Source organism: Geotrypetes seraphini, chromosome 9 (assembly GCF_902459505.1).
Source record: "Geotrypetes seraphini chromosome 9, aGeoSer1.1, whole genome shotgun sequence".
Classification (NCBI taxonomy): Eukaryota; Metazoa; Chordata; class Amphibia; order Gymnophiona; family Dermophiidae; genus Geotrypetes; species Geotrypetes seraphini.
The window spans coordinates 106,391,540-106,417,980 of record NC_047092.1 but is presented as its reverse complement, the minus strand read 5'-3'; the positions used below and the strand labels follow the sequence as shown (position 1 = coordinate 106,417,980).

At 44.7% G+C, this 26,441-nt stretch overlaps 1 protein-coding gene across 4 annotated transcripts in view; it reads right to left on the bottom strand.

The window, feature by feature from the left end:
* PAK2 (p21 (RAC1) activated kinase 2) overlaps nucleotides 1-26,441 on the bottom strand; it is an 814,606-nt gene that overhangs the window by 541,680 nt on the left and 246,485 nt on the right. For 3 of the 4 annotated variants that reach the window (XM_033958726.1, XM_033958724.1, XM_033958727.1), the window contains 2 exons: nucleotides 2,309-2,340; nucleotides 1,366-1,473 (listed from right to left, as the gene is read on the bottom strand). In XM_033958726.1, coding sequence (XP_033814617.1) covers nucleotides 1,366-1,473; nucleotides 2,309-2,340 — 140 coding nt within the window. The remainder of the gene's footprint in view (nucleotides 1-1,365; nucleotides 1,474-2,308; nucleotides 2,341-26,441) is intronic. The other variant, XM_033958725.1, reaches the window with a different exon arrangement.

Here is a 26,441-nt window from a genome sequence, read left to right as displayed (position 1 = left end):
AAGCTCTGTCAGCATCATAATGATCTCAGAGTATGATGGGAAAAATGTGGACTGGGTCTTGGAGCTGCTCAGCAGTGAGCTCTGTGTAGAGACACTTTGTGGAACCTCTAAATCTAGCTCCCGCAGAGAGCCTGAAATGATCTCATTTAAGTCAGCTGGCGACAGCGATTTTAGCACAAAAAACAGCCCAGGGAAGCTACAAAAACAAAAAAAATTCAAAAGTAGGATTTTAGGGGAGGATGACCCTCAAGGAAGCTCCAGAAACTCAAAAAAAATCCTCAAATTAACTTCCTCCGATGTCTCTCATGTAGCTGCATAAAAGAGCTTTTCTGCCTCAGACAAGCAAGCAGGAAATCCAAGGGCTTATCTGTTCTGGCTGCCTTTTATACAGGCTGAACCAGCCTGAAACATTCTACCCCACCAGTCTTCATACAATTCTTCGGGTAGGAGGAGGTAGGCAACACCCACAAGGTTTCCCAAACAGCACTGCACCCAAATATAGCCTGCACTCATGCACTTCGATTAAAACCAGGCAGCAGACTCTCAGGGACTGAACCCTGAGCCAATCCAAGTGTTAGAGTAGAGTGGCCAGACAAGTACCCTGCAGCAAGGGTGTCCCACCCAGCTAGAAAGCACAGAACACCAAGTCTGCAGGTTCTCCCAGGCAGAGCTGTTCCAGGACTTTTGGGGGAACCTTTATAGCAATCAAAGCCTCAAAAAAGGCAGAAAATACTCAAAAATAAGAAATGTAAACAAAGCAGATAAAAAAAGGCACCTTCTTAACTTGCTTGTAGAAGGAAAAAAACCAGGGCAAGAAGGCAGTGGCCAGTGATGCAAGGAGACTGAGTTGAAAATGTAGATGCCTTCTGCATTCCTCATGGGTGAAGATGCACTACCTACAGGTTCAGGACCGCTTTGAAATATGATTGAACGGTATAAGAAATTCTGAATAACCTTGGAAATTTTTGCATTGGATAAATGGATACGAGAAGGGGAGAGAGGGATTCTGATTACTTTTCTACTGACAATGTCATGCAGGTATTGTTGTATCTTTATATTTCATCTTTCAATAAAAATACTACTAAAAAAAATATGTTGGGTATGTCTTTATGGATCTTACAAAAAAAAAAAAAAAGACCAAGTGAGGTTCAGTATAACAGTGACAAGCAGAAATCTGAGCATGCTAAACACAGTTTCTCAAAAGGTTCCAGATCAATATAAGCTGGTGAAATTTGTATGTGTGGGTTCCACAGGATGACATCATCCCTCTGTGAGGAAATCGCTAATCTGCTTGTCTTGAATAATAATAATCAGGATCAAGCACCAATGAAGGAAAACTGATTAGGAAATTTAAAAATTACTCACAGATTTTGTGTGCTCAGGTCGTGGGGCAATAACTGGAGGGGGGGCTTCTTCATCATCATCATCTTCTGTCACAACTGTTGACGTTTCAGACTCTTTCAGAATAGGCTGCTGTCAACAGGTTATGTGAACAGGAGAAAAAAATATGTAGTACAAGTGAAGAGAGAACTAATTTATAAGTGAGTTACACAGTTTCAATAGACTTTACTTGCATTTCTGATTTATTAGAAACCACACCAATATAAAGGGACGCTGAAAAGTTCTCAGACCAACCAATAAAGTTGGGGCAGTCTCCATCGAGGGCTATACACAATCCAGTGATTTTCCACTTTTTTTCATTCTGTATATTTCCGACAGAACAAAAAAAGTGGAAAATCACTGGACTAAGTGTATAGTCCTCCATGGAGACTGCCCTAACTTTGTTGGTTGGTCTGAGAATTTTTCAGCGGCCCCTCGTATAACACAATTAGAAATGGTTCTCTCTGTTGACCAAAGCACATAAGAAGAACCAATGTTTAGTTGGCAGCAGAGTCAGAGTACTGGGAACCCTAAGCAAACGTTCAGCTCCCCAGACCCCTCCCTCCTCAGAGGCACAATATATCATACACACAAACAGCAGCAACTTTCAAAAGTCATTTAACTAGGTAAATGGGCTGTTTGAAAATTGCTTACCTTTCATTAACGATTTCTTGAATTTGTGTGGATGACTGGGATATATTAATTTGCTCTGAATATACAGTAGCTGCTTTTTGATGCCTCCAAGAAGCTGCTGCCCTTAGCAATCACCTAGTCTAGTCTAATGGTTGGGCTGGCCCTAGTTAGCTGCAGGGAGACAAAGTAGTCAAAAGAATGCAATAGTGACCAACTCTAAATACATTAATACATGTGAGTGGAACAAGATGATTTAGTGGTCAAATTTACAAAAATTTTAAGTTCTGAAACTCACCACAGATGCTCCCGAAGAGAAACCATCCTTTTCTAGAGACAGAACAGAAAGGATTGTGAGAATGTTGGGCAAATGTAATTACTTACACAAATACATATCCTTATAGAAAGTTTCACTTTCTGGTGCCAGAAACACCATTTATTCAATAGTTTCCTTACTGTTAGCAACCTTTTTAATTCTAATCAGATAGATAGTTTTACTATTGTTGTCAGTTATGAGAGAACTTTAAAATACTTGGAGTGGTAACTGATAACCATTTAACATTTGAACACGCAATGTCCACTACCACTAAAGGCTAGATGCACAAAACACGGTCTCCAAAACATCGGTCACTATGAGCCGATTTTTGGGTTGATTCTGTAACAGTGATTGATGTTACAGTGATTGATGTTCCAACCAGTTTGCACACAAATGATCTGCATGGAGGGTTGCCATAATCCCATCCAATCAGTCGTTGTGACAGTGACTGACACATGCGCAGAGCTGGTTTGGGGAAGACAGAATAGCTGAGCGGCAGGGGAAGCCCCAAAGCAGCCTCCTGCCACTCAGCTGCTGGGGCTTTTTTCTTTTCTTTTTTAATGGCATAGATGTTGTACATGTGTTACACACACAGTATATATCTGCCCCATAAAAAAAAAAAAGCGAGCCACCACCCGCCCTTGATAACAGTGCCCCCCGATGAACCCCGGAACCAAAATACAGACAGGAAGGATGCCCACTCCCTCCTGCTACCGCTAAACCCCTTACTCCCCACGCCAAGTAGAACCGCACCACTCCCTGTATGGACCCTTGCCCCCCCGTACTTGAATAAAAATTGTCAGGAGGGATGCCTACTCCCTCCTGCTGCTGCAAACTCCCCCCCCCCCCCGGCCGAACTAACCTCTCCCTGCCAGGACCCCCCCCAAATCAGAAGGAGGTATGCTCACTCCCTCCTGCCACCAGATGCCCCCAGCTCCTGCCACCAGTCCCAAACCATCCCCGTACCCGTTCAAGAAATAGACAGCAGGAAAAATGCACAGTCCCTCCTGCTTACAGGCCCACCACTCCAAAATGGCAGGCCTTCCCCTTCCCTGTGCATCCTGGGATGCACGGGGAGGGGCCTAAGGCTCTGACTGGCTTAACATCTGTGCCCATAGGAAAAAAGAAAGAAAAAACAGGCAGACCTGTCAGTTTTTTCAGGTTGGTCTTAGCGATCCGACTATGGCATGCAATGTTAGGCCATCAATCGGATGACTTGTTTCAATATTACCAGGTAGCAGACTCTCAGGGGCTGTAGATGAGGTTGATTAAACAGAAAACCATGCAGTGAGTCATTATGAGCATCGGATTGGCAAATTCCGTTGGTCACTAAACTAGTCAAACTGGTTTAGCGACCATCAGTACAACCAAACCAAAGTTTACCAAAGTTTTGTGTATCTAGCCCTACGAATTTTAGAACTTTATAGAAGCTTAGAAGGATTAGAGTCTATTATTTAATTAATACCTTTTGGTTAGTAGCTCAGTCCTTAGTTTTAGCCAATCTAGATTACTATAATGTTATTTACTTAGGGTATAATAAGCAGGGCGTTTTTGGTTTTTTTTTAAAAAACTTCAGACAGCTCAAAACATGATAGTAATGCTGATATACATGTCTTCAAAATCTGAAAGATTAACATCCCTTTTGACATTACTATATTGGATACCACTATAGGCTCTCATAGCATTTAAGCTTTGAACCTTGGTTCATCAAGTTGTATATAGCGTAGCCCCTAAGTATATGCAGGGCTTTGTTAATTTATCTAATAGAAATGTTAGAGCTGATTTGAGGAAGTATTTATTTCTCCATTATCCAAAATGTAGTAAATTAGTTTATAATAACGTTCATTTTCTAGGTTTTCATTTCAAGCTGTTAAATAGTGGAATTCTTTGCCAAGGAAAATAAGATATCAGGATAATTATCTTGTTTTTAGAAAAATGTTGAAATCCTTTGTATTTTGTAGATATCTGATCTAATTGATTAAAATATAATAAATGCCTTCATCTTGTAGCCATTGGTTATACACTGGGATAGATAATGCAGGTAAGTAAGAAGTCCTAATAATTTTTAGGGTTCTGGCTTATTGCTTTTGATTCTTATCATTTTATAAGCCACATTGAACTATAATAAGCTAATGTGGGATATAAATGTCATTAAATGTAAAAATAAATGGCTCTTTGAAAATTGATAGTACAGAAATGTACTTCAGCATATACCTATTTATAATAAATAGCAAATATTGAGTCTTCTGCGCTTCCTGGGACATTATTTTCTTATTTGAATTCTACTATGGAGGACCCCTGTAGATAGCAGGGCTGTAGAATAAAGGTTAGAATTGGTAAAAATGTACCGACTCTAGCTTCAGAACAAATTTAATAGATGGATTAGATATAGTGTACTGGATCTAAAGTTATAAAATTTTTAAACCTAATATCAAGAGTCGGAGTCAGAGGGCAGAAAAATAGGAGTCGGAGTCAAATGTTTGATGTATTGACTCCAAGATAGGGTATTTGTAATAATTTAACGGCTGAAAATTTACCAAATAAGTGTTAAATAACAGTATCCTTCTTAAGGATGTTTCCATAAATGAGATGTGTATGTGGAATATAGTTTTAGAAGAGCTTTTTGATGTGTTGGCTCTAACAAACCTTATAAAAATTGTGCTCGAATTTCCTCATCACACTACCACCCTAATTTGTAAGTTTTGACGTATCTGATTCAACAAAATGTAGGTGCCAACAGTTATTCTATAGGGATCTAGCCTTTTGGAGTAAGGATACTGACTCTAACCTCTGCTGTTAAACATTTATAAGTATGTTACCTACATTTTAAATAATATTTATTTGCTTCTATAATTGAATATTCTGAGTTTATCTCTTTTTTAGGGTGGTGGACAACATTCAGTTTACAGCAGTTATAGAGGGATTTATGTATCATCCGCATGCGGTGCTGTTATGACTGCAAATGAATTATGAAAAGTGAACCAAGCTAAATGTAAAGCACTTTGGGTTTCTTGAAGGAAGATGGAGATGCTTTTTTCCTCACTTTATGTGCCTGTGTATGCTATCCAGGCTTCCAACTTCATGAGTTGTCATCTTTCAATTTTCAGATTTTGGCTATAGTAAATTTTGCATATGAGGGTGATTCTAGAACTGGGTGTCCATATTTACACACTTGTGTGTGTAAATCTACAGGACATCAGCACTTTGGGGGTTAAGTGTACATTTAAATGGCAGCAAGCAACTTAGAGCTCCTTTTACTAAGCTGCGGTAGCGTTTTTAGTGCGCGCTACGCGAAAAATACTAACGCTAGCTCTATGGAGGCATTAGCGTGTAGCGCATGCTAAAACCACTAGCACAACTTAGTAAAATTGTTTTTTGGGCGCATATAAGGTGGCTTAGCATATAAATGCAATCAGGGTGTTCACAAGGAGCATGGGAGGGACACAGTACCTGTCGGCGTATTGGTGTGTGGAAGAAACAAGCACCAGCGTTATGCCTGAATGAAAATACAGATAAGATTTTCCTGCTTAGTTTCAACAATGCTTGATGTTAGTACACTGTAGCGTTTGCTTTTTGATTTTGATGCTGACTGATCGAAAGAGAGGAACAGCTGGGGAGCATAACGATGTGGAGCGGTGCTCTTCAAGTAGAATGCAGAGCCCCTTCTCCAGGGTGAGAATGGGGCTTCGGAAAAAACACAGGAAGAACAATGGATTGGTTGATGTGAAACTCAGAAACAACCTTAGGCAAGAACTTAGGATGAGTATTGTGACAGGGAAGCCCCTGTCCCAGCCAAAAGAACCACAAACCCCAGCATGCATCATGCCCTGGTCCCAGGAAAACCTGGCATGGAGCCGGCACAGTCAGGAAGGGAAGAGAAAAACCTGGTGGTAACCCAGCCTAAGAGCCAGAGGGGGAGGGCACTTGAACCTATCTCTTCCCCCACATTTAAGTACGTCACAGGTCGTGTCGAGGTGGAAAACGACATATTCTTTCCTAAGGGACCTTCAGTCACAAGGGGGCACCCGCTCAAACTCAGAGGAGGGAGATTTGGTGGTGACACCAGGAAGTATTTCTTTACAGAAAGGGTGGTGGATCACTGGAACAAACTACCGGTACAGGTGATCAAGGCCACTAGCGTGCTCGACTTTAAGAATAAATGGGACATCCACATGGGATCTCTACGTGGGTCGAGCAGCACTCTGACTTAATGGGGTGGGACAGTAGAGTGGGCAGACTTGATGGGCTATAGCCCTTTTCTGCCGTCATCTTTCTATGTTTCTTCTATATTTCCTCCTTCTCTGAAACCTAAACCCAACTCAGGAGGGGGCGGGGTTAACACTCGAGGTGTGCAGGTCAGAAAGCCTCAAATACAAACAAGGGGTAATCAGTTGGGGAGCTCAGCTGGTGCTAATCACAATCAGCCAGCCACCAGCAGGGAGTGCAGCTTCCAAGGAGTTCCTGTTCCCCAGCCCCATATGCTATCCAGGAGACAGCCCAGCAGGCAGGAGATTGAAATCCCTGGACGCTATCTTACCTTGCCAGACAAACCCTGGGAGGGTGGACCAAAAGACTGGCCTTGGAGAGGACAGGTTAGCAAGGAGCTAACATGCAGGCAAGAAGGGGGTTGGGAAGAACCACCTGGGGTCACGGGGTGGAGAAGCAGCCGTGGCTATGAGTCTAATGACTGGGAGATGAACAGCCTTCCTGGGGAGAGTGAGCCCGGGGAAGACATGGATATAGGGGAGAGTGAGATATGAGAGGTCTTGCTAGTCCTACCCGAAATCCAGTCCAGGTTAATTGAGACCTTGGACACAAGCAGTGCTTGGAGCAAAGCCGGGGCAGGCCTGTCCAATTGAGAAAAGTCATTATCAGAGGTTTTGAGTTGCCTTACCTCTGACAAACTTGTGTAAGAAACCCCTGGAAGTTAGCCCAGGTGATGATGGGCTATGTCCAGCAACTAAGGACACATTCAGTGTATGGAGATTTGGAATCCAAACCTTTTTGTTTTTTGTTTTGGGCTTATGCATTAACTTGCTATGTTTAGTGACCTGGAAGCTCCAGGCGGGCACAAGGATTAGAGCTCATGTTATGTTTTGGAGAAAATGTGCAGAACTAACTCTATGTTCCAACTTGTTTTTTTTTTAACTTCAATAAAGCTGAATCCAGTTCCTAGAGAATCCGTCTTCTGGGTTTTCATTCAACCAGCCATATAAAAGGCGCTACAATAAATCTGCCTGTGGTCCGAGCCTGGCTTCCCACCTACTCAGGAACCGGCCCGGTCACAGTATGGAGAACCACCTTATCATGATGGAAGACAGTGAAAGGTGGGTCCGCTACCAAGGCTTGAAGCTCACTGACCCAACGGGCAGAAGTTAGAGCAATAAGAAACACAACCTTCCAAGTAAGAAACTTCAAGTGAGCCCATGCTAGTGGCTCGAACGGGGGTTTCATCAAGCGAGTAAGGACCATGTTAAGATCCCAAACCACAGGAGGAGCTTTAAGGGGCGGATGAACGTGGAAAAGACCTTTCATGAAACGGGAAACCACAGGATGAACAGAGATAGGCTTCCCATCAATAGTCTGATGAAAAGCAGCAATTGCACTAAGGTGGACTCGAACCGAAGAGGACTTGAGTCCAGCGCCAGACAAGTGTAACAAATACACTTGTACAGCAGATAAGGAGGTGGACAGCGGCTCTGCTGTCGAGTAGCAAACCAGGAAGAAAAGTGGGTCCACTTCTGATGGTAACACTGGCGAGTGATGGTAACACTTCTGATGGTAACACAGGCTGGGAGAACTGGAATGAGGGCGTTAAGTCTCAAGAAACGAAGCCGTCTAGTGAAGACTGTAGTGAAGCAGAGAACCGCACCTCATGGTTCTCCCTTCTGTTGCAACTCAGTTCCAGGGTGCCTTTTCTTCTGCCTGTTTTTCCTTCTCTGCTTACGCAGAGTTGCGGTTCTCTGCTTCACTACAGTCTTCACTAGACGGCTTCGTTTCTTGAGACTTAACGCCCTCATTCCAGTTCTCCCAGCCTGTGCTGGGCGTCCTGGAGGCGTCTCGGAAGGAGTCCACTCGCCAGTGTTACCATCAGAAGTGGACCCACTTTTCTTCCTGGTTTGCTACTCGACAGCAGAGCCGCTGTCCGCCTCCTTATCATGGTGGCATGCGTGGACTTGAGCCTGACGAGAGTCTTCAAAATCAGAGGGAATGCATACAGAAACAGGTTCGTCCAATCCAGCAGAAAAGCATCAGCCTCGATCCTGAGAGGGGTGTAAACCCTGGAGCAAAAGCGGGGCAACTTGTGATTGAGAGGGGACACGAACAGATCGACATTCGGAGTCCCCCAACGAGCAAACACCTGACGCAGGGTCAAGGAATAGATGGACCACTCGTGAGACTGCAGAAGATGACTCAACTTGTCCACCAGACAATTGTGCTGGCCCTGAATGAAGACCGCTCGAAGAAATATGTTGCAGCGGATGGCCCAATCCCAGAGCCGTATCGCCTCCTGGAACAGGGACACGGACCCTGTGCCCCCCTGTTTGTTGATATAATACATGGTGACCTGGTTGTACGTGCAGACCAGCACCACTCAGTCGCGAAGCAGGTGACAAAAAGCTTTCAGGGCGAGGAAAATTGCTCGAAGCTCCAGCAGATTGATCTGACAAAGGCGGTCGGCACTGGACCAAAGACCCTGAGTGTGAAGACCGTCCAGATGAGCCCCCCAAGCATAGGCCGACGAGTCCGTCGTCAGGACCGTCTGCAGAGGAGGAGCATGAAACAGAAAACCTCTGGAAAGATTGGAAGAGAGCATCCACCAATGGAAAGACTGCTTCAACAAAGGAGTCATGACAATGAGTCGAGAGACAGGGTCTCAATCCTGGTTCCATTGGGACACTAGAGTCTATTGAGGAATAAGGAGGTGAAGTATGGCAAAAGGAGTCACGTGAACCGTGGAGGCGATGTGCCCTAGGAGGACCATCAGGAGCCGAGCTGGGGCCGAAGCCAGATGGGCCACCCTCTGGCATAAACGAACAAGGGCCTCCTGACGAGGCCGGGCAAGAAACGTGTCCAGGACCACTCCGATGAATTCCAGAGACTGGGACGGACAGAGGTGGGACTTGGGGAAGTTCACCTCGAAGCCGAGACTCTGAAGGAGCAAGATAGTCCAATTCGTCATTCGCAGAACTTCGTGGCGCGAGGACACTTTGATCAACTAGTCGTCGAGGTAGGGAAACACCTGCTGGCCGCGGAGATGCAGGGCTGCAGCTACCACAATTAGACACTTCGTGAAAACCCTCAGAGAGGCCGCCAGGCCGAAGGGAAGAACACGGTATTGGAGGTGGAGATCCCCCACCCGGAATCTCAGATACCGGCGAGAGGCCAGGTGTATCGGAATGTGTGCGTACGCCTCTTTGAGGTCCAGTGAGCACAGCCAGTCCCCCTTGTCCAAGAGGAGGTACAAGGTAGGAAGGGTGAACATTCTGAACCATTCCCTGACCAGAAACTTGTTCAGAGCACGGAAGTCCAGGATCAGACGCAGATCCCCCATCTTCTTGGGTACCAGAAAGTACCGAGAATAAAATCCGGTGTTCCACTGGTCCGGGGGAACCACCTCGACCGCCCATAGGCGAAGAAGGGCCTGAGCTTCCTGCAGAAGGAGAGGCAGCTGAAACCGAGCAGAAGGAAACTCTCTTGGAGGCAGGTCCGGGGGTACATGACTGAAGTGAAGGGAGTACCCCTCCTGGATGATAGAAAGCACCCAACTGTCGGTGGTAAGACTTTCCCACTGGGTACAGAAATGATGGAGATGACCCCCGATGGGGATGGGGGAAGGCTCCAGGAGGAAGGGAGCCCGAAGGCTCGGACCGGAATTGTCAAAAGAACAGCCCAGTTTTCGCCGGAGCTGGCGGCTGGGTCTTAGTTTGATGTTGCTGCCGCTGCTGCAGCCGCTTCGGAGGAGGCCGAGAGAAAGCAGGCATAGATTTCTGTGGTTACCTCCAGGGATGAATTTTGTATTGCCGAGCCGGAGGGGTCTTCAGCTACAGTTTCACCAGAGGCGAAGGAACGTTCATGGTCCGACGGGCGCTTGGTGGCCGCTTCGATAGAATTGAAGAGTTCATGACTCACACACAGGAGAATGGCAAGACGATCCTGTAGATTCAGATCCATATCCACAATGCGGAGCCAAGCGAGGCGATGCATGGCGATCGCAAAGGCCGTGACCCTCGAGGACAACTCGAAGGCGTCATAGGCCGCCTGAAACATATAGAGGCGGAGCTGGGAAAGGGTCTCCTTGAGGAGACGAAACTCTTGACACCGAGTTCTCCCGGAAAGAGCAGAGGGTGTCCACACAGAACTGGAGGTAGGACGTGAAGATAAAGTTATAGTTAAGGACACAATTCGCCATCATTGAGTTTTGGTAAAGACAGCAACCAAACTTGTCCATCATACGGCCCTCCCGGCCTGGAGGGATGGCAGCATAAACCTTAGAGGGGTTGGACATCTTCAAGGAAGATTCAACCACCAAGGATTGATGAAAAAGCTGAGAACTTTCAAACCTCTTTACCGGGATTGTCCAGTAATGGGACTCCAACTTAGAGCGAATGGTCATGACCGCATAGGGGGTCTCCAGGTTCCGGAGAAAAGTTTGCTGGAGAACCTGGTGCAATGGCAAGCGCAGCGCCTCACGGGGCAGATGAGCAACACCCATTTCTACCAGATATTCCTGGGTATAACGGGACTCAGACTGGAGGTCTATTTGCAAGGCCCTACCCATATCAGAGATGAAACGGGCAAAGGAGTTTCGAGAAGAAAACACATCCTCCTGCGGGGACCCTGAACGAGATCTGTGGGCAGCTGAGAAAGAGAGAGAAATTTCCCTTGAATGGGAGACCGAAGAGGCCCGACTAAAGTGTCTGGGGAGCGTCGAGGAACAACCCCGTGCAAGGTGGGCTGGGGAAGACCCCGGGATCCGAGGAAATAGTTTGCGATGCCTTGAAGACGAGGCAAAGGAAAATTCCTCCACTGACTTTGAAGAAGACCCCTTAGAGGCTGGTAGCCCCCTCGATGGGGAACACATACTAGAGTCTACCTCGAGGACAAGTGTGTGCCTGGAAGGCTTCGCGGTTGGAGACCTGCCCCGACGGGGCGGAGAAGACTAGGGCTTTTTAGGAGGGACAAACCTCGACATAGTAGCGGAGGAAAAATGGCCCTCTGGTCTGGATCCCCGAAAAGACACAGGTTGTACGTGCAGACACAGGTGACTCGGGGGATGAAGAATCGCTCGAGGGAATCTGGCGAGTTTTGCAGGCATGGCATCGAGATATGAGGGGATGTTCAGGCTGCGTGGTAAGTATAGCCTTAAGCATGTCCTTGAACATAGGCACCGAGACCAAAGGTGGTTGGGTCTTAGATGTAGCGGTGCACTCCTTCGGGGGCAACCTCGAGGAAGAGTATTCCCTACGTGAGGAGACATGCTTAGAGTGATGTCTCGAAGATGCCGACGAGGCGGCAATGACATGAGACTCCGAGGTAGGCTTCTTACCGGCACACCTGAGGAGGAAAGAGGAGATTTACCCGAGGCCGGAATAGCAGGAGGGGCCGAGGTCGGAGCCTTCGAGGCCGAAGCACCCAACGAGGGTGCCAAGGCCGAGCTCGAGGCCTGTCCTGCAGGATCCATGGGGCCAAAGAGTTGGAGAATCTTGGCCACCCTCCTACGAAGAGCCTGCGGTTGCAAAGTCGCAAAACGGGGACACGACTCAGCGCTGTGCTCTCCACCCAGGCACTCCACACACCAACGATGAGGGTCGGTGATGGAGATAACCCGGTTGCACTTAGTATCATTTATAAAGTCGGAATGAGGCCGGGACATAAGAAAAAATACAGCCGCGGCCCCGCGAGGCCAGGCGGCCAGAATAAGACCGGGAAACCCTGTCAAAAATATACGAACTGAAAAAAACTAAAAAGAAAGGAAACAAAGACGCGGGCACAGCGACTCAACTGAAACTAACCAAAAAAGGGACAACGAGAACACGCGGAAAACAGAGAACTCAGGCCACGCTGAGGAGATGCATGCCCTAGGTCAGGCGGGAGGGGCACGCATGCATGTACGGGCCAATCGCAAGCTTCAAGGTCTTCAAGCAAGTCTGCTTGCGAAAACATCCGCTAGGGGGCTCCGTCGGTAACGTCACCCACATGTTAAGAATATGCTGCTTGCTTGTCCTGGGATAAATGGTTTTCAAGGGTGATGATGCGGAAAAGCTGAAAGAAATCTCAGTGAATCTAGAAGATGGACTAAAACAAATCGACAAGTTAAAAAGTGATAAATTGCCTGGACCAGATGGTATACAACCCAGGGTACTAAAAGAGCTCAAATATTAAATTGCTGACCTGCTGTTAGTGATCTGTAACCTGTTGCTAAAATCATCTGTTGTACCTGAAAATGTGGATCAAAAACTGGTTGGCAGATAGAAAACATAGTGGGAGTAAATGGACAATACTCGGACTGGAAAAGCAGGGTTCGGTGCTTGGGCCTGTGCTCTTCAACATATTTATAAACGACCTGGAAATTGGAACGACGAGCCAAATGATTAAATTTGCAGATGATACGAAGTTATTCAGAGTAGTGAAGACGCAGGAGGATTGCAAAGACCTGCAACAGGACATAAACACACTCGAGAAATGGGCTGCGACATGGCAAATGAAGTTTAACGTAGACAAGTGTAAGGTGATGCATGTGGCTAACAAAAATCTTGTACACGAATACAGGATGTCTGATGCAGTACTCAGAGACACACCCCAGGAAAGAGACTTGGGAGTACTGGTCGACAAGTCGATGAAGCCGTCCGCGCAATGTGCAGTGGCGGGAAAAAGGGCAAACAGAATGCTTGGAATGATTAAGAAGGGGATCACAAACAGATCAGAGAAGGTTATCATGCCGCTATACTGGGCCAAGGTAGGACCTCACCTGGAATACTGCGTCCAGCACTGGTCGCCATACTTGAAGGAGGACACAGTACTACTCGAAAGAGTCCAGAGAAGAGCGGCTAAAATGGTTAAGGGGCTGGAGGAGTTGTCGTACAGTGAGAGATTAGAGAAACTGGGCCTCTTCTCCCTTGAAAAGAGGAGACTGAGAGGGGACATGATTGAAACCTTCAAGATAATGAAGGGAATAGACTTAGTAGATAAAGACAGGTTGTTCACCCTCTCCAAGGTAGGGAGAACGAGAGCACTCTCTAAAGTTAAAAGGGGTTAGATTCCGTACAAACATAAGGAAGTTCTTTTTCACCCCAGAGTGGTGGAAAACTGGAACGCTCTTCCAGAGGCTGTCGTAGGGGAAAACACTCTCCAGGGATTCAATACAAAGTTAGACAAGTTCCTCCGGAACTGGAATGTACGCAGATAGGGCTGGTCTCGGTTAGGGTGCTGGTCTTTGACCTAGGGACTGCCGCGGAAGCGGACTGCTGGGCACGATGGACCACTAATCTGACCCAGCAATGGCAATTCTTATGTTCTTATGGGAGAGTGGCCAATGTTATGCCAATTTTTAAAAAGGGCTACAGGGGAGATCTGGGAAATTACAGACCGGTAAGCCTCACTTCAGTGCCGGGCAAAATGGTAGAAACAATTATAAAAAATAAAATTGTGGAACACGTAGACAAATATGATTTAATGAGATGGAGTCAGCATGGGTTCAACCGAGGGAGATCTTGCATCACAAATTTGATTGACTTCTTTGAAGGTTTGAATAAACATGTGGATAAAGGTGAACCAGTTGATATAATGCCAGGCTGCTCAAGTCCGGTCCTCGAGATCTACTGGCAGGCCAGGTTTTCAGGATATCCACAATGAACATGCATGAGAGAGATTTGCCTGCACTGCCTTCTTGAGATGCAAATTTCTCTCATGCATATTTATTGAAAACCTTGTCTGCCAGTAGATCTCAAGGACTGGACTTGGGCAGCCCTGATATAATGTATCCAGATTTTCAGAAAGCTTTTGATAAAGTTCCCCATGAGAGGCTCCTGAGAAAATTGAAGTGTCATGGGATAGGTGGCAAAGTTCAGCTGTGGATTAGGAATTGATTATCGGAAAGAAAACAGACAGTAGGGTTATACGGTCATTTTTCTCAATGGAGGAGAATAAACAGTGGAGTGCCACAGGAGTCTGTACTGGGACCGGTGCTATTTAACTTATTTATAAATGATCTGGAGATTGGAACGATGAGTGAGGCAATTAAATTTGCAGATGACACTAAACTGTTCAAATTTGTTAAAACGCATGCGGATTGTGAAAAATTGCAGGCAGACATTAGGAAATTGGAAGACTGGGCGTGCAAGTGGCAAATAAAATTTAATGTGGACAAATGCAAAGTGATGTACATTGGGAACATAACCTGAATCACAGTTACCGGATGCTAGGGTCCATCTTGGAGATTAGCGCCGAAGAAAAGGATCTGGGTATCATCATAGACAATACAATGAAACCTTCCGCCCAATGTGCGGTGGCAGCCAAGAAAGCAAACAGGATACTGGGAATTATTTTAAAAGGGATGGTTAACAAGACTAAGAATGTTATAATGCACCTGTATCACTCCATGGTGCGACCTCATCTGGAGTATTGCATTCAATTTTGGTCTCCTTATCTCAAGAAAGATATAGTGGTGCTAGAAAAGGTTCAGGGGATGAACTCCTCTCATATGAGGAAAGACTAAAACAGTTAGGGCTCTTCAGCTTGGAAAAGAGATGGCTGAGGGGAGAAATGATTGAAGTCTACAAAATTCTGTGTGCAGTAGAACGGGTACAAGTGGATCAATTTTTTACTCTGTCAAAAATTAAAAAGACTAGGTGACACTCGAAGTTATAGGGAAATATTTTTAAAACCAGTAGGAGGAAATTTTTTTCATTCAGAGAATAGTTAAGCTATGGAATGCATTGCCAGAGGTTGTGGTAAGAGCAGATAGCGTTGCTGGTTTTAAAAAGATTTGGATAAGTTCCTGAAGAAAAAGTTCATAGTCTGTTATTGAGAAAGACATGGGGAAGCCACTGCTTACACTGGATCAGTAGCATGGAATATTGCTACTCCTTGGGTTTTGGCCAGGTACTAGTGACCTGGTTTGGCCACTGTGAGAACGGGCTACTGGGCTTGATGGACCGTTGGTCTGACCCAATAAGGCTATTCTTATGTTCTTATGTTTCAAAGACTGATACGAGGTGTGATCAAAAAATATGGTGAATGTTTAAATAACAATATTATTTTTGATTAAAAAGTGATCAAAACTATACCTAGAAAACCCACTACAAACAGAAATAAAGCACTGTATGGTTACAGCTTTCCAACTATAAAGCTGTCTTTTGTATGGTGGTTTGCAGCAGATAGTGGAGCGATATATGCAGTTCAGGGTTAAATCTTATAATAAATTACAAACTCCTGTTCACTTTATGGGCTTCCATCCATCTCCCTATTCTTACTTATTTTATGAATCTTCAATCGTCTTCAATATTAATAAATTATTTCTTAAAATAGGCCTACAGTGTTGCAAACTTTTCTCTATGCACTAGCTTCATGTGCCAAACAGGCTATTTCAAATGGAATCTGGCAGAAAGGTGCAGAGCAACTTATCACAAACTCTTATTATCTCTTGTTACTTTTTCAGAAAAAAATCATTTTCAAATTTCATTTTGATTTCATTTTTACAGCAGTACTTATCTTGAAAGCGCTATCCTTTATGCGACATAGCTATACTGCTGTTTCAACCTTGAGCTGTTGCTGAAATATCTGAAGTATCTAATTACATATATTATCATCAGTAAAAGACAAATTGTCATTAATCCCCCTAAAAATACTCCCCCCCTTTGCTTCAAACACACTTATTCCATCGTTCTTGCCACTTTCAGAAGCAGTTCTGGATGTCCTCTTTCATGAGTGTCTTTAGTTGTGCTGTTGTGGCTGCCTCGATGTCCTGAATCGATTCAAAACATTTACATTTCATGATCATTTTGACTTCGGGGAAGAGCTAGAAGTTGCATGGTGCCAGATTCAGTGAATAAGGTAGATGAGGACACACTGTAATGTTTTCATTTGGCAGAAATTGCCGTACTAGAAGTGATGTGTGACAGAGCATTGTCATGATGGAGGATGAAAACATTTGACCATTTCTCAAGTAATTTTCTACTCACATTGTTTCTTTAAATGCTCTAATAATCCCTTATAATATTCATTCACCATAGCGTTCTTGGGTACAAACTCAGCTTGAACAATTCCATCAAAACACAAAACCACCGCACCACCTTAATGTTGGTTCTTGATTGAGCCTCTTTTTCGCACGAGGAGAACTGGGTAATTTCCATGGAAAACTCTGAACCTTGGTCTCAGGATCATAACCATAGACCCAAGTTTCATCACCCATGAAGACATTTCTTAAAAAGCTGGAATCTGAAGCAGCACGATTGTGCAACTCCAATGGAATTGACAAAATGCTGTTGCTTTTGTTTGATCATCAAAAAGTGTTAAATTTCTTGCTCACTCGCCTCATGTTCAAATTTGCTGTTAAAATGTTTTGAACGGAACCATAAGAGATGTTCAGATCCTCAGAACTGTCTCTAATAGTCAATCGCCTGTTTCATCAAATCATTTTGTTTACTCTTTCAACATTCTCTTGAGTTTTTGATGTTGAAGGACGTCCCGTTCTGTCCTCTTCTTCAACCGATTCACAACCATTATGAAATCGCTTGAACCACTTGTAAACCATCTTCATGGTAACTGCTGCATTACCATAAACTAATTTTAACATTTTGTGTGTTTCTTTAGCACATTTTTGCAGTTTGAAACAAAATTTAATGGAAGCTTGTAAAGTGTAAAAAATTGTTCCTATCTGTGGGTTTTCTGTATATAGTTGTACTGAATCTATATTCCTTCTTTTTAATTAATATATCCAGGAATGAGATTTATTCAAGACTATAATCCATTTTAAATTTTAAATGGGGGTCATACCTGTTCAACCATTGTGCAAATTATTGTAATCTATCTGTTGTCCCTCTCCACAATATAAATATATCGTTGAAATATCTTTTGTATTTCTTATCTCCGTAGAGAAATGATGTGTACTCAGAAACTTTTGTTTCAAACTCAGCAACATATAGATTTGAAATGTCAGGTGCGATAGAGGCAGCCATAGCTGTCCCCTTGATCTGTAAATAAAATCTATTATCAAAGCAAAAAATAATTCTGTGTCAATGCTATTGTTGCTAGGCTGTTAATAAATCTATTGGGAATACACATATGGCTAGTTCTATTTTGCAAAGTTCTATCAATGATGTTAAGTGCCTCCAGTTGCGGATTATTTGTGTAGCGTGACTATTTCTATATTCTCACTGTTAAGTAATTGTGTGTATATTTATTTATTTTAAAAATTTATATACCGTTTAAAACTAAACGGTTTACATAATTTACATACACAAAATTAGAATAAAGCCAAAATAAAAGTAAATGCATGGTTCAGGAGCTGGAAGGAGGGAGATTTGTGATTGATGCCTCTGGGGCTGGAGGGAGGGCTGTTGAGTCAGGAGCATAACTTTGGATGTTGTCTGAGGAGCAAGGAAGACTTTTTTGCCCAAAAATTTTTTGCTGTTTAGTTGAATACCAATTAACTGAGATTCTACTGTACAACAGTTAACCTTTGGATCAGCAAGATGCAATACTTTCTTAAAATACTTGCTTGATAGATATCCAAAATCAACAGATAGGGTCCAGGAAAATTAAGAATCCTACAATTATTTGAACATAGCAAATTATCCAAAGAGTAATCTGTGGTGGAATCCAAGATTATCCTTTACTGCAAACAGACTACTGTCTGCAAGGATTGAACTAATGCTTCCACCACTTGTAATCACTTCTGAATAGATTACATTTTGGTACTCCAGTTGTTTGAGCTTAGTAGCAGTAACCTCTGTACAAAAGCCTATCTGGGTTACTGTTCACTTGAACATCTCCTCAAGTCAGTGGAGTACTAGAACCTAGTTCTTGCCTCTTCATTATTTAACATATTTCTCTATCTTCTCAATCCACTCATCCAAGAACAAGAACATGCCTTAATGGGTCAGACCAATGATCCATCTAGCCCAGTAGCCCATCCTTACGGTAGCCAATCCAGGGCACTAGTGCCATTTGGACGCCCAGTCTTCCAATTTCCTAAGGTCTACCTGCAATTTCTCACAATCTGCATGTGTTTTAACAACTTTGAACAGTTTAGTGTCATCTGCAAATTTAATTACCTCACTCATCGTTCCAATTTCAAGATCATTTATAAATAAGTTAAATAGCACCAGGCCCAGTACAGATCCCTGCATCACTCCACTATTTACAAGTGCTGCCCGATTCAAATCGATTCACTTCAAATAATCAATTTGAATTGATTAATTTTCTTTAAAAAAAAAATCGGACTCATAGATTCAGTGACCAACCCTCCTCCCCTGCATACCTTCAGGCCTCCTAAAGCAGGAGCAGCATCGCTTTAGTAGCAAAAAGCCTGTCCTAAGTGCTGCCCTTGCTGGCCGTCCACTGCCACTGCTGCTCCAGCTTTAGGAGGCCCAATGTCAGAGTTCACAGTGGGGGGGTGGGAGGGTGTCGGTCAGGTAATGCTGCATAGGGGCATAGGCATCAGCGCTGTGGGTACCCAAGCACCCCCAATATTTGGAAGGACCTCATGTGACACATTATCCTCAGCCCTGTGGCTTCAGAGAGCTCCCCGAAAGCCACCATATTTTCCCCTTCTCTCCACCATCATCCAGCTTCCCCCCTGGCCTTCTGGTCTTACTTTAAAAACTAATTATGGCTTGCAGAGGATCGTTGCTGCTGTAGCAATTCTAGCAGGCTGCCGTTGGCCTCCGCTGCACTTTCCCTCTGCCACTGTCCATCCCAGACCTAAACAGGACGTTACATCAGAGGAGGGGGTGGAACTGAAGCAGAGGAAACATGCAGCCTAGGCCGCAGGCACTAGCGATCCTCTGCAGGCCGTAATTACTTTTTAAAGTGAGACTGGGAGGCCAGGGGATGACAGTGGCGAGAAGGGGAAAACATGCTGACCTTTGGGGGCCCTCTGGTATAGCTATTAGAAGTACACAGAGATTGGGAGGGAGGAAAGGAAGGAAGGGGTCCAAAGAGAGGCATATGCGGGACTAAAGGTGGGGGGGAAGGTAAAGGGGAAGAAATAATGGGTCTGAAAACAGAGGAGAGGGAGACAATGGGATGGAGGGAGGGAAAAGAAAGGGAGGGAAAAGAAAGGGAGAGAAGTTGGATCCAAGGGGTGGTGTGGCAGGGGGGAGGATAGAGATACTGGATAGGAGAGTAGTCAGTAAGATAAAGAGAGAGAAGGTGGACCCTGTGGTAGTGGAGAAGGAGGGAGAAATGCTGGATGAAAGAGTAGTTGAGAAAAGGAGAGATGGTGGATCCGGGGATGGTAGGATCCATGGCTGCAGCCGCTCTTTCATTCTTCGGGCCACCCGTAGCATGAGTGAAGTAAATATGCTGCCTTCTGCGGCTGGAAGCTTTCTGTCTGCTACTGCTTTCTGGTCCCGCTTAGGCACGAAGCAGTTGCACAGGGAAAGCTTCATTCACGCTGCCGGTGGCCCAAAGAGCACAAGTGTACTGCCTTATCGGATCCCATGAAGGAGAGGAACATGGGGGGGGGGGGGGAAGCGCATCACTTGAGGATCACAGGGGGTGAGGGAGTGGTCATTAGAGAAATGCTGGACTGCAGGAATGGAGATGAAAAAAAGGAAAGATGACAGACTTCCAGGGGAGAGAACCGAAATGCTTGGGGAGGACAGAGATAGATGGTGAGCACAGAAAAAGAAGAAAATGTCAAATGGGCAGGAGATCCTGGCAAACGAGTTACCAGAAGACAAACAGAAACCAAAGCCTGGGACCAACATGATTTGAATAATGACCAGGCAACAAAAGGTAGAAAAAATAATTTTATTTTCTGTTTTGTGATTACAATATGTCAGATTTGAAATATGTATCCTGCAAGAGCTGGTGTTAAGACAGCAAGCGTGAGCTAGGACCTAACAGAGAGAGGAAAAGTCTTCTTTGTTTACACCACAGTGCCAGCGTGGGTTGGCGAGGGAAAGGGGGTGGGATGGGTGAAGAGGCTACAAAATAAACCCACCAGGATGTTTGAAAAAAACAACAACCAACAAATAAACACCCAATTAGGCAGGAAAAGCAAATCGAATCGAAAAATTGATTCAATAGGCTGAATTGAATCGAAACTTTTTCCCTGAATAAGGCAGCACTACTTTTTACCCTCCTCCATTGAGAAAAATGACCATTTAATTCTACCCTCTGTTTTCTAACTGATAAGAACATAAGAAGCGCCATCTCCGGATCAGACCTTCGGTCCATCAAGTCCGGCGATCCACACACGCGGAGGCCATGCCAGGTGTACACCTGATGTAATTTTTAGTCACCCATATCCTTCTATGCCTCTCGTAAGGAGATGTGCATCTAGTTTGCTTTTGAATCCTTGGATGGTCGATTCTGCAATAACCTCCTCTGGGAGAGCATTCCAGATGTCAACGACTCTCTGCGTGAAGCAGGACTTCCTGATATTTGTCCTGAACTTGTCTCCCCTTAGCTTCATTCCATGTCCTCTTGTCCATGTCAAGTTGGACAATGTAAATAATTTTTTCTGCTCTATTATGTCGATTCAGTATTTTGAAGGTCTCGATCATATCCCCTCACAGTCTCCTTTTCTCAAGGGAGAACAATCCCAGTCTCTTAAATCGATCCTTGTATTCCAGCTTCTCCATCCCTTTTTACTAGTTTTGTTGCTCGTCTCTGCATCCTCTCCAGCAGTTTTATAGCCTTTTTTAGGTTGGGAGACCAATGTTGGACGCAGTATTCCAAGTGGGGTCTGACCATTGCTCTATAAAACAGCATTATGACCCTTTCCGACCTACTCGTGATTCCCTTCTTTATCATGCCCAACATTCTATTTGCTTTCTTTGACGACGACGCACATTGTGCTGACGTTTTCAGGGTCCTATCTTGTTCGTTCTTACCCAGAGTTGCACCTGACATTCTATACTCGTGTTCCTTATTCTTACTGTCTAAATGCATTACTTTGCATTTCTCCACATTAAACGTCATCTGCCATTTCTCCGCCCATTTCTTTAATTGACACAAGTCGCTCTGGAGTTCCTCGCTATCCTTCTGCGATCTGATTGCCCGGCATAGCTTTGTGTCATCTGCAAACTTGATGATCTCACTGGATGTTCCTTCTTCTAGGTCATTAATATAAGGATAACCAATTCCTAATCCACAACTGAACTTTCCTCCTATCCCATGACACTAGTTTTCTCAGGAGTCTCACATGAAGAAACTTTGTCAAAAGCTTTCTCAAAATCTAGATACACTATATCAACCGACTCATGTTTATTAACACCTTCAAAGAAGTCAAGCAAATTGGTGAGGCAAGATCTCCTTCTGCTGAACTCAAACAGATTCTGTCCCATTAAATCATGTTTGTCTACATGTTCCACAATTTTATTTTGCTCAGCACTGAAGCCAGACTTACCAGTCTGTAATTTCCCAGATCTTCCCTGGACCTTACTGCATACAATTATGCCATCTCTCTTAGTTTACTATACTGTCCTTTGCTTTCCTTATTTATCACCTCTACAGTCAATGCTGAATAAGATCTAACTGACTATTCAAGAATCTTCTTGTCCTAAATTACTCTCATAGGCTGTTGAATTTTCCTACCCCAATTATAGCATCCTCTTCTACCGTTACTTCATCCTCATTTAGTTCCTATCTTTAATATTTGAGATCATTTTCGACAGCAAACTAATCTTTGATCCACGGTTTGCTGCTGCTCTTATGCTCTTAGATAATCCCGAGCCATCCACTCCTTTCTGAATCTTTCTTCTCATATAACTATGCTTAGTGATCTCAAAGCTAGACTACTTAACGTGGAGGGGCATTTTTGAAAGGATGCTCAAGTCAGATTAGAGACATCAAGCTCATAGTATTGAAAACATCAATCTTGTGTATTTTCCAACAGCAAATGTCAGTATTTCCTGTTCAAAAATATGTGAGATGGATGTTCATGTGCTAAGGACATCTAGCATGAACAGCCATTTTACAAACAAATGTCCAGCATATGAAAAAGGTGGAACAAGGACATTTGTCTGTCAGCACTCTTAGCAGAATGGACACACAGATGTCCCACTCTTATTTTGAAACTGTGAGACCTCCAGGAACAGAAAAAGACATACTATACCTGGATGTACACCACTTGTATTCTCTTTAGGTTTGCAAGTGACATATATATATATTTAGGTACAGTAGATATTTTTCTGTTCCTGGAGAGCATACAAAAAAAAAAGAGAGAAAGTAGGATTTGAACCTGGGTCCCTCAGTTCATAAAGTCCACTGCACTAATTAGGCTACTCCTCAGATCTGCATGCTGTTCTGTTCAGAATCGAGAGAGAGAGAGAGAGAGACGCAAGGAAAAAAGTGGCTATATCCAAATGAGAATGGTGAACTCAATTTAGTTCATAAAAGTCCTTTTATTAATCAAACAACTGAATAGTTCAAACTCAATGACTCAACATGTAAATGTTTTGGCCACAACTGGCCTGCCTCAGGAGTCTACAAAAATAGGCATAGAAACAATTAAAAACAACAAGTAGATATAAAAGAAAAATCAGGTATTCAAACATACATATATCATACTGACATCATAATACAGTGTTCTCACTAGCGTGTTTTAGCCGGGTGCTCCGCCTGGCTAATTTAGGTGAGTGCCCAGCTGTCATCTGGCATCAGCACCACCAGCATCAAAGCCACGCGCCAATCCTCTTCCCTGCCCCTATTCCAGGGGTGTCCAACCTACGGCCCAACAAGGAGTTTTGTGCAGCCCAGCTTCTCCCTCCCTCGCCTTCCTCCAGCGGATAGTTCTCTGGCCAGCTCCCTTGCTGCAGTTGTCTGCAAACAGTGTCGGCTCCTCGTGCGCAATCTGCGGCTGTGTCAGAAGCGTTCTCTCTGACGTCACGACATCAGAGAGAAGGCTTCCGAATCAGCTGTGAATCGTGCGTGAGGAGCCAACGATACCCAATGATGACTGCAGCAAGGGAGCCAGCCAGAAAACTACTGTATCCAGGAGACCCTGAGAAGTCCGAGGCTGCACCCCAGAGAGAGGCCCAGGATGAGCAGCAGTACTGGCTGCAGGAGGGAAAGCACTACGGCAAGACGCATGGCAGACACAACAGGGAACAATATGGAGGACTTCAGATAAGATGTTGTGTCTTGCTCAAGTCTAAGAGTAACCCAGTGCTTTGATTGTGAAAGGGACAAGAGTTAGACTGAACAGGGCCACCAGACTCTGCTGGGATAGAAGATGACTCCGGTTGTCCAGGAAATATTGTACCTAAAGAAGAATCTTCTTTAGGTTTCAAAGAAAGAGACCTCCACTGATAAATGGAGAAAAGCTAGGGGCATTAGTGAGAGAAGTAAGTAATCGCGTTACGCTCTCATCTGTAGAATTACCAGACATCACAGAAATGGGACAGAACCAGGACTCTCCTGTGTGAGGAGCCAGCCACCACTGCCCACAGCTTTGACCAGAAAAACAATTGCAGCATGGGAGCCGGCCAGAAGGGAGGGAAAGAGAAGGTCATGTTGGGACTCGAGAGGGAGGAAGCACAAACTTTGGACAAATGATGAAGGAAGGAGGGAGGGCACATGAGCCATAGGATTGAAGAATGGAGGGAGTGAGGGGGAGGAACAGTAAGGGAGAAATGAGTGTCTGAGAGAAGGAAAGAGATGGTGCACAAGGAGAGATAAAGAAAGAGGAGAACTGTTGGGCAGAGAGAGGAGGGAGGGTGAGAGAGAGAATTATTGGAATGGTGGTGGGAGAGGAGTGAGGTAGAGATGCAAGGGTGTGGAGAGAAGAGGGAAAACATGCTGGGCCAAGGAAGCCTCCTGGACTGTTTGTTTGTTTTTAAGTACAGGGGGGTTATTAAAAGAAGTGCTAGATTGGGCATGGAGGGAGAGTTTATGGGGCCAGGAACAGAGGACAGAAAGAGAGATGGTGTGCAATAGTCTGAAGGGAGAGAAGTTGGATATGGGGTGGTGTGGAGGAAGAGGGAGATACTTGAAGGAAGAACTGTTGGGAAGAGAAAGGGAGAAATGGTAGACCTGGGGGAGGGAGGCAGGTAGGCAGGCAGGGGGAGAGATGAGGTAGGGGGCAGTTGGGAACAGAAAGGGAGAGAACATAAGAATTGCTGCCTTTGGAAGGGAGGTAGGGAGAAAATTTAGATCTGTGGATGGAAGGCAGAGAAATGCAAGCATCTTTCTTTTTTTCCCTCCATTTCATTGTTCAGCATCAAGGTGGGAGGGAAGAAGAAAAACAGAAAAGAGAGGGAGCAAAATGTTGGACCATGGGAATAGAGGAGGAGAGATGGACCCATGGGAAGGCAGGAGGGAAGAGAGCTGGGATAAGAAAGGGGATGGAAAAAAGGGACAGGGAGAGGGAGGGGGATTCTGAAAGTGGTGAGCCATGTGGATGAGGTCAAAAGGGAGATGACAAGATGAGTGAGAGAGCAGTGAGTACAGTGGTAGAAATGTGGTAATGGGGAGTAGATAGCAGGAAATAGGAGGCTGAGAAAGGAGTGAGATGGGAAATGGGAGAATGGGAGAATGGAGAATTAAGAGGTAGCTGAACATTTAAAAAGAAGGGCGAGAAAGAAGGCAAGATTTGAGTGGACTAAGGCAAAAAAGAAAAACTTAAGAAAGCTGAAAGAGAAAAATCAATACGTTGGAGAACAAAACATAAGAATTGCAACTGCTGGGTCAGACCAGTGGTCCATAGTGCCCATCAGTCCGCTCATGAGGCAGCCTGTGGGTCAAAGACCAGTGCCCTGACTGAGTCTAGCCTTACCTGCGTACATTCTGGTTCAGCAGGAACTTGTCTAACTTTGTCTTGAATCCCTGGAGGGTGTTTTCCCCTATAACAGCCTCCAGAAGAGCGTTCCAGTTTTCCACCACTCTCTGCAGGGCTCAGTCCTGGGTCCACTCCTTTTCAACATATTCATAGGGGATCTGACTCAAGGGCTTCAAGTTAAATAACACTATTCGCCGATGACGCCAAACTATGTAATATAGTAAGTGAATGCAGTTTACAGAATTATATGGCACAGGACCTGCTTACATTGGAAAGTTGGTCCTCAACCTGGCAGCTAGGCTTCAATGCTAAGAAATGTAAGGTCATGCACCTCGGAAGCGGAAATCCATGCAGGACGTACTTCTTGAATGGAGAAACTTTAACTAGGACTTCAGCAGAACGAGATTTAGGAGTAATCATCAGTGCAGACATGAAAACTGCCAATCAAGTGGAGAAGGCTTCATCTAAGGCAAGGCAGATATTGGGTTGTATCAATAGAAGTTTCGTCAGCCGAAAGCCTGAAGTCATAATGCCGTTGTACAGGGCCATGGTGAGACCTCATCTGGAGTACTGTGTGCAATTCTGGAGGCCACATTACAGTAAAGATGTGCGCAGAATTGAATCGGTTCAGCGGACGGCCACCAGGATGATCTCGGGGCTCAAGGGTCTCTCGTACGAAGAGAGACTGAACAAATTGCAGCTCTACACTCTCGAGGAACGTAGGGAGAGGGGAGATATGATCGAAACATTTAAGTACCTCACGGGACGTGTCGAAGTGGAAGATGATATTTTCTTTCTCAAGGGACTCTCGGCCACAAGAGGGCACCCGCTCAAACTCAGGGGCGGAAAATTTCATGGCGACACCAGAAAGTATTTCTTCACAGAGAGAGTGGTTGATCATTGGAACAAGCTTCCAGTGCAGGTGATCGAGGCAGACAGCGTGCCAGACTTTAAGAATAAATGGGATACCCATGTGGGATCCCTACAAGGGTCAAGATAAGGAAATTGGGTCATTAGGGCATAGACAGGGGGTGGGTAAGCAGAGTGGGCAGACTTGATGAGCTGTAGCCCTTTTCTGCCGTCATCTTCTATGTTTCTATGAACTTCCTTACATTTGTACGGAATCTATCCCCTTTCAAATTTAGAGAGTGCCCTCTCATT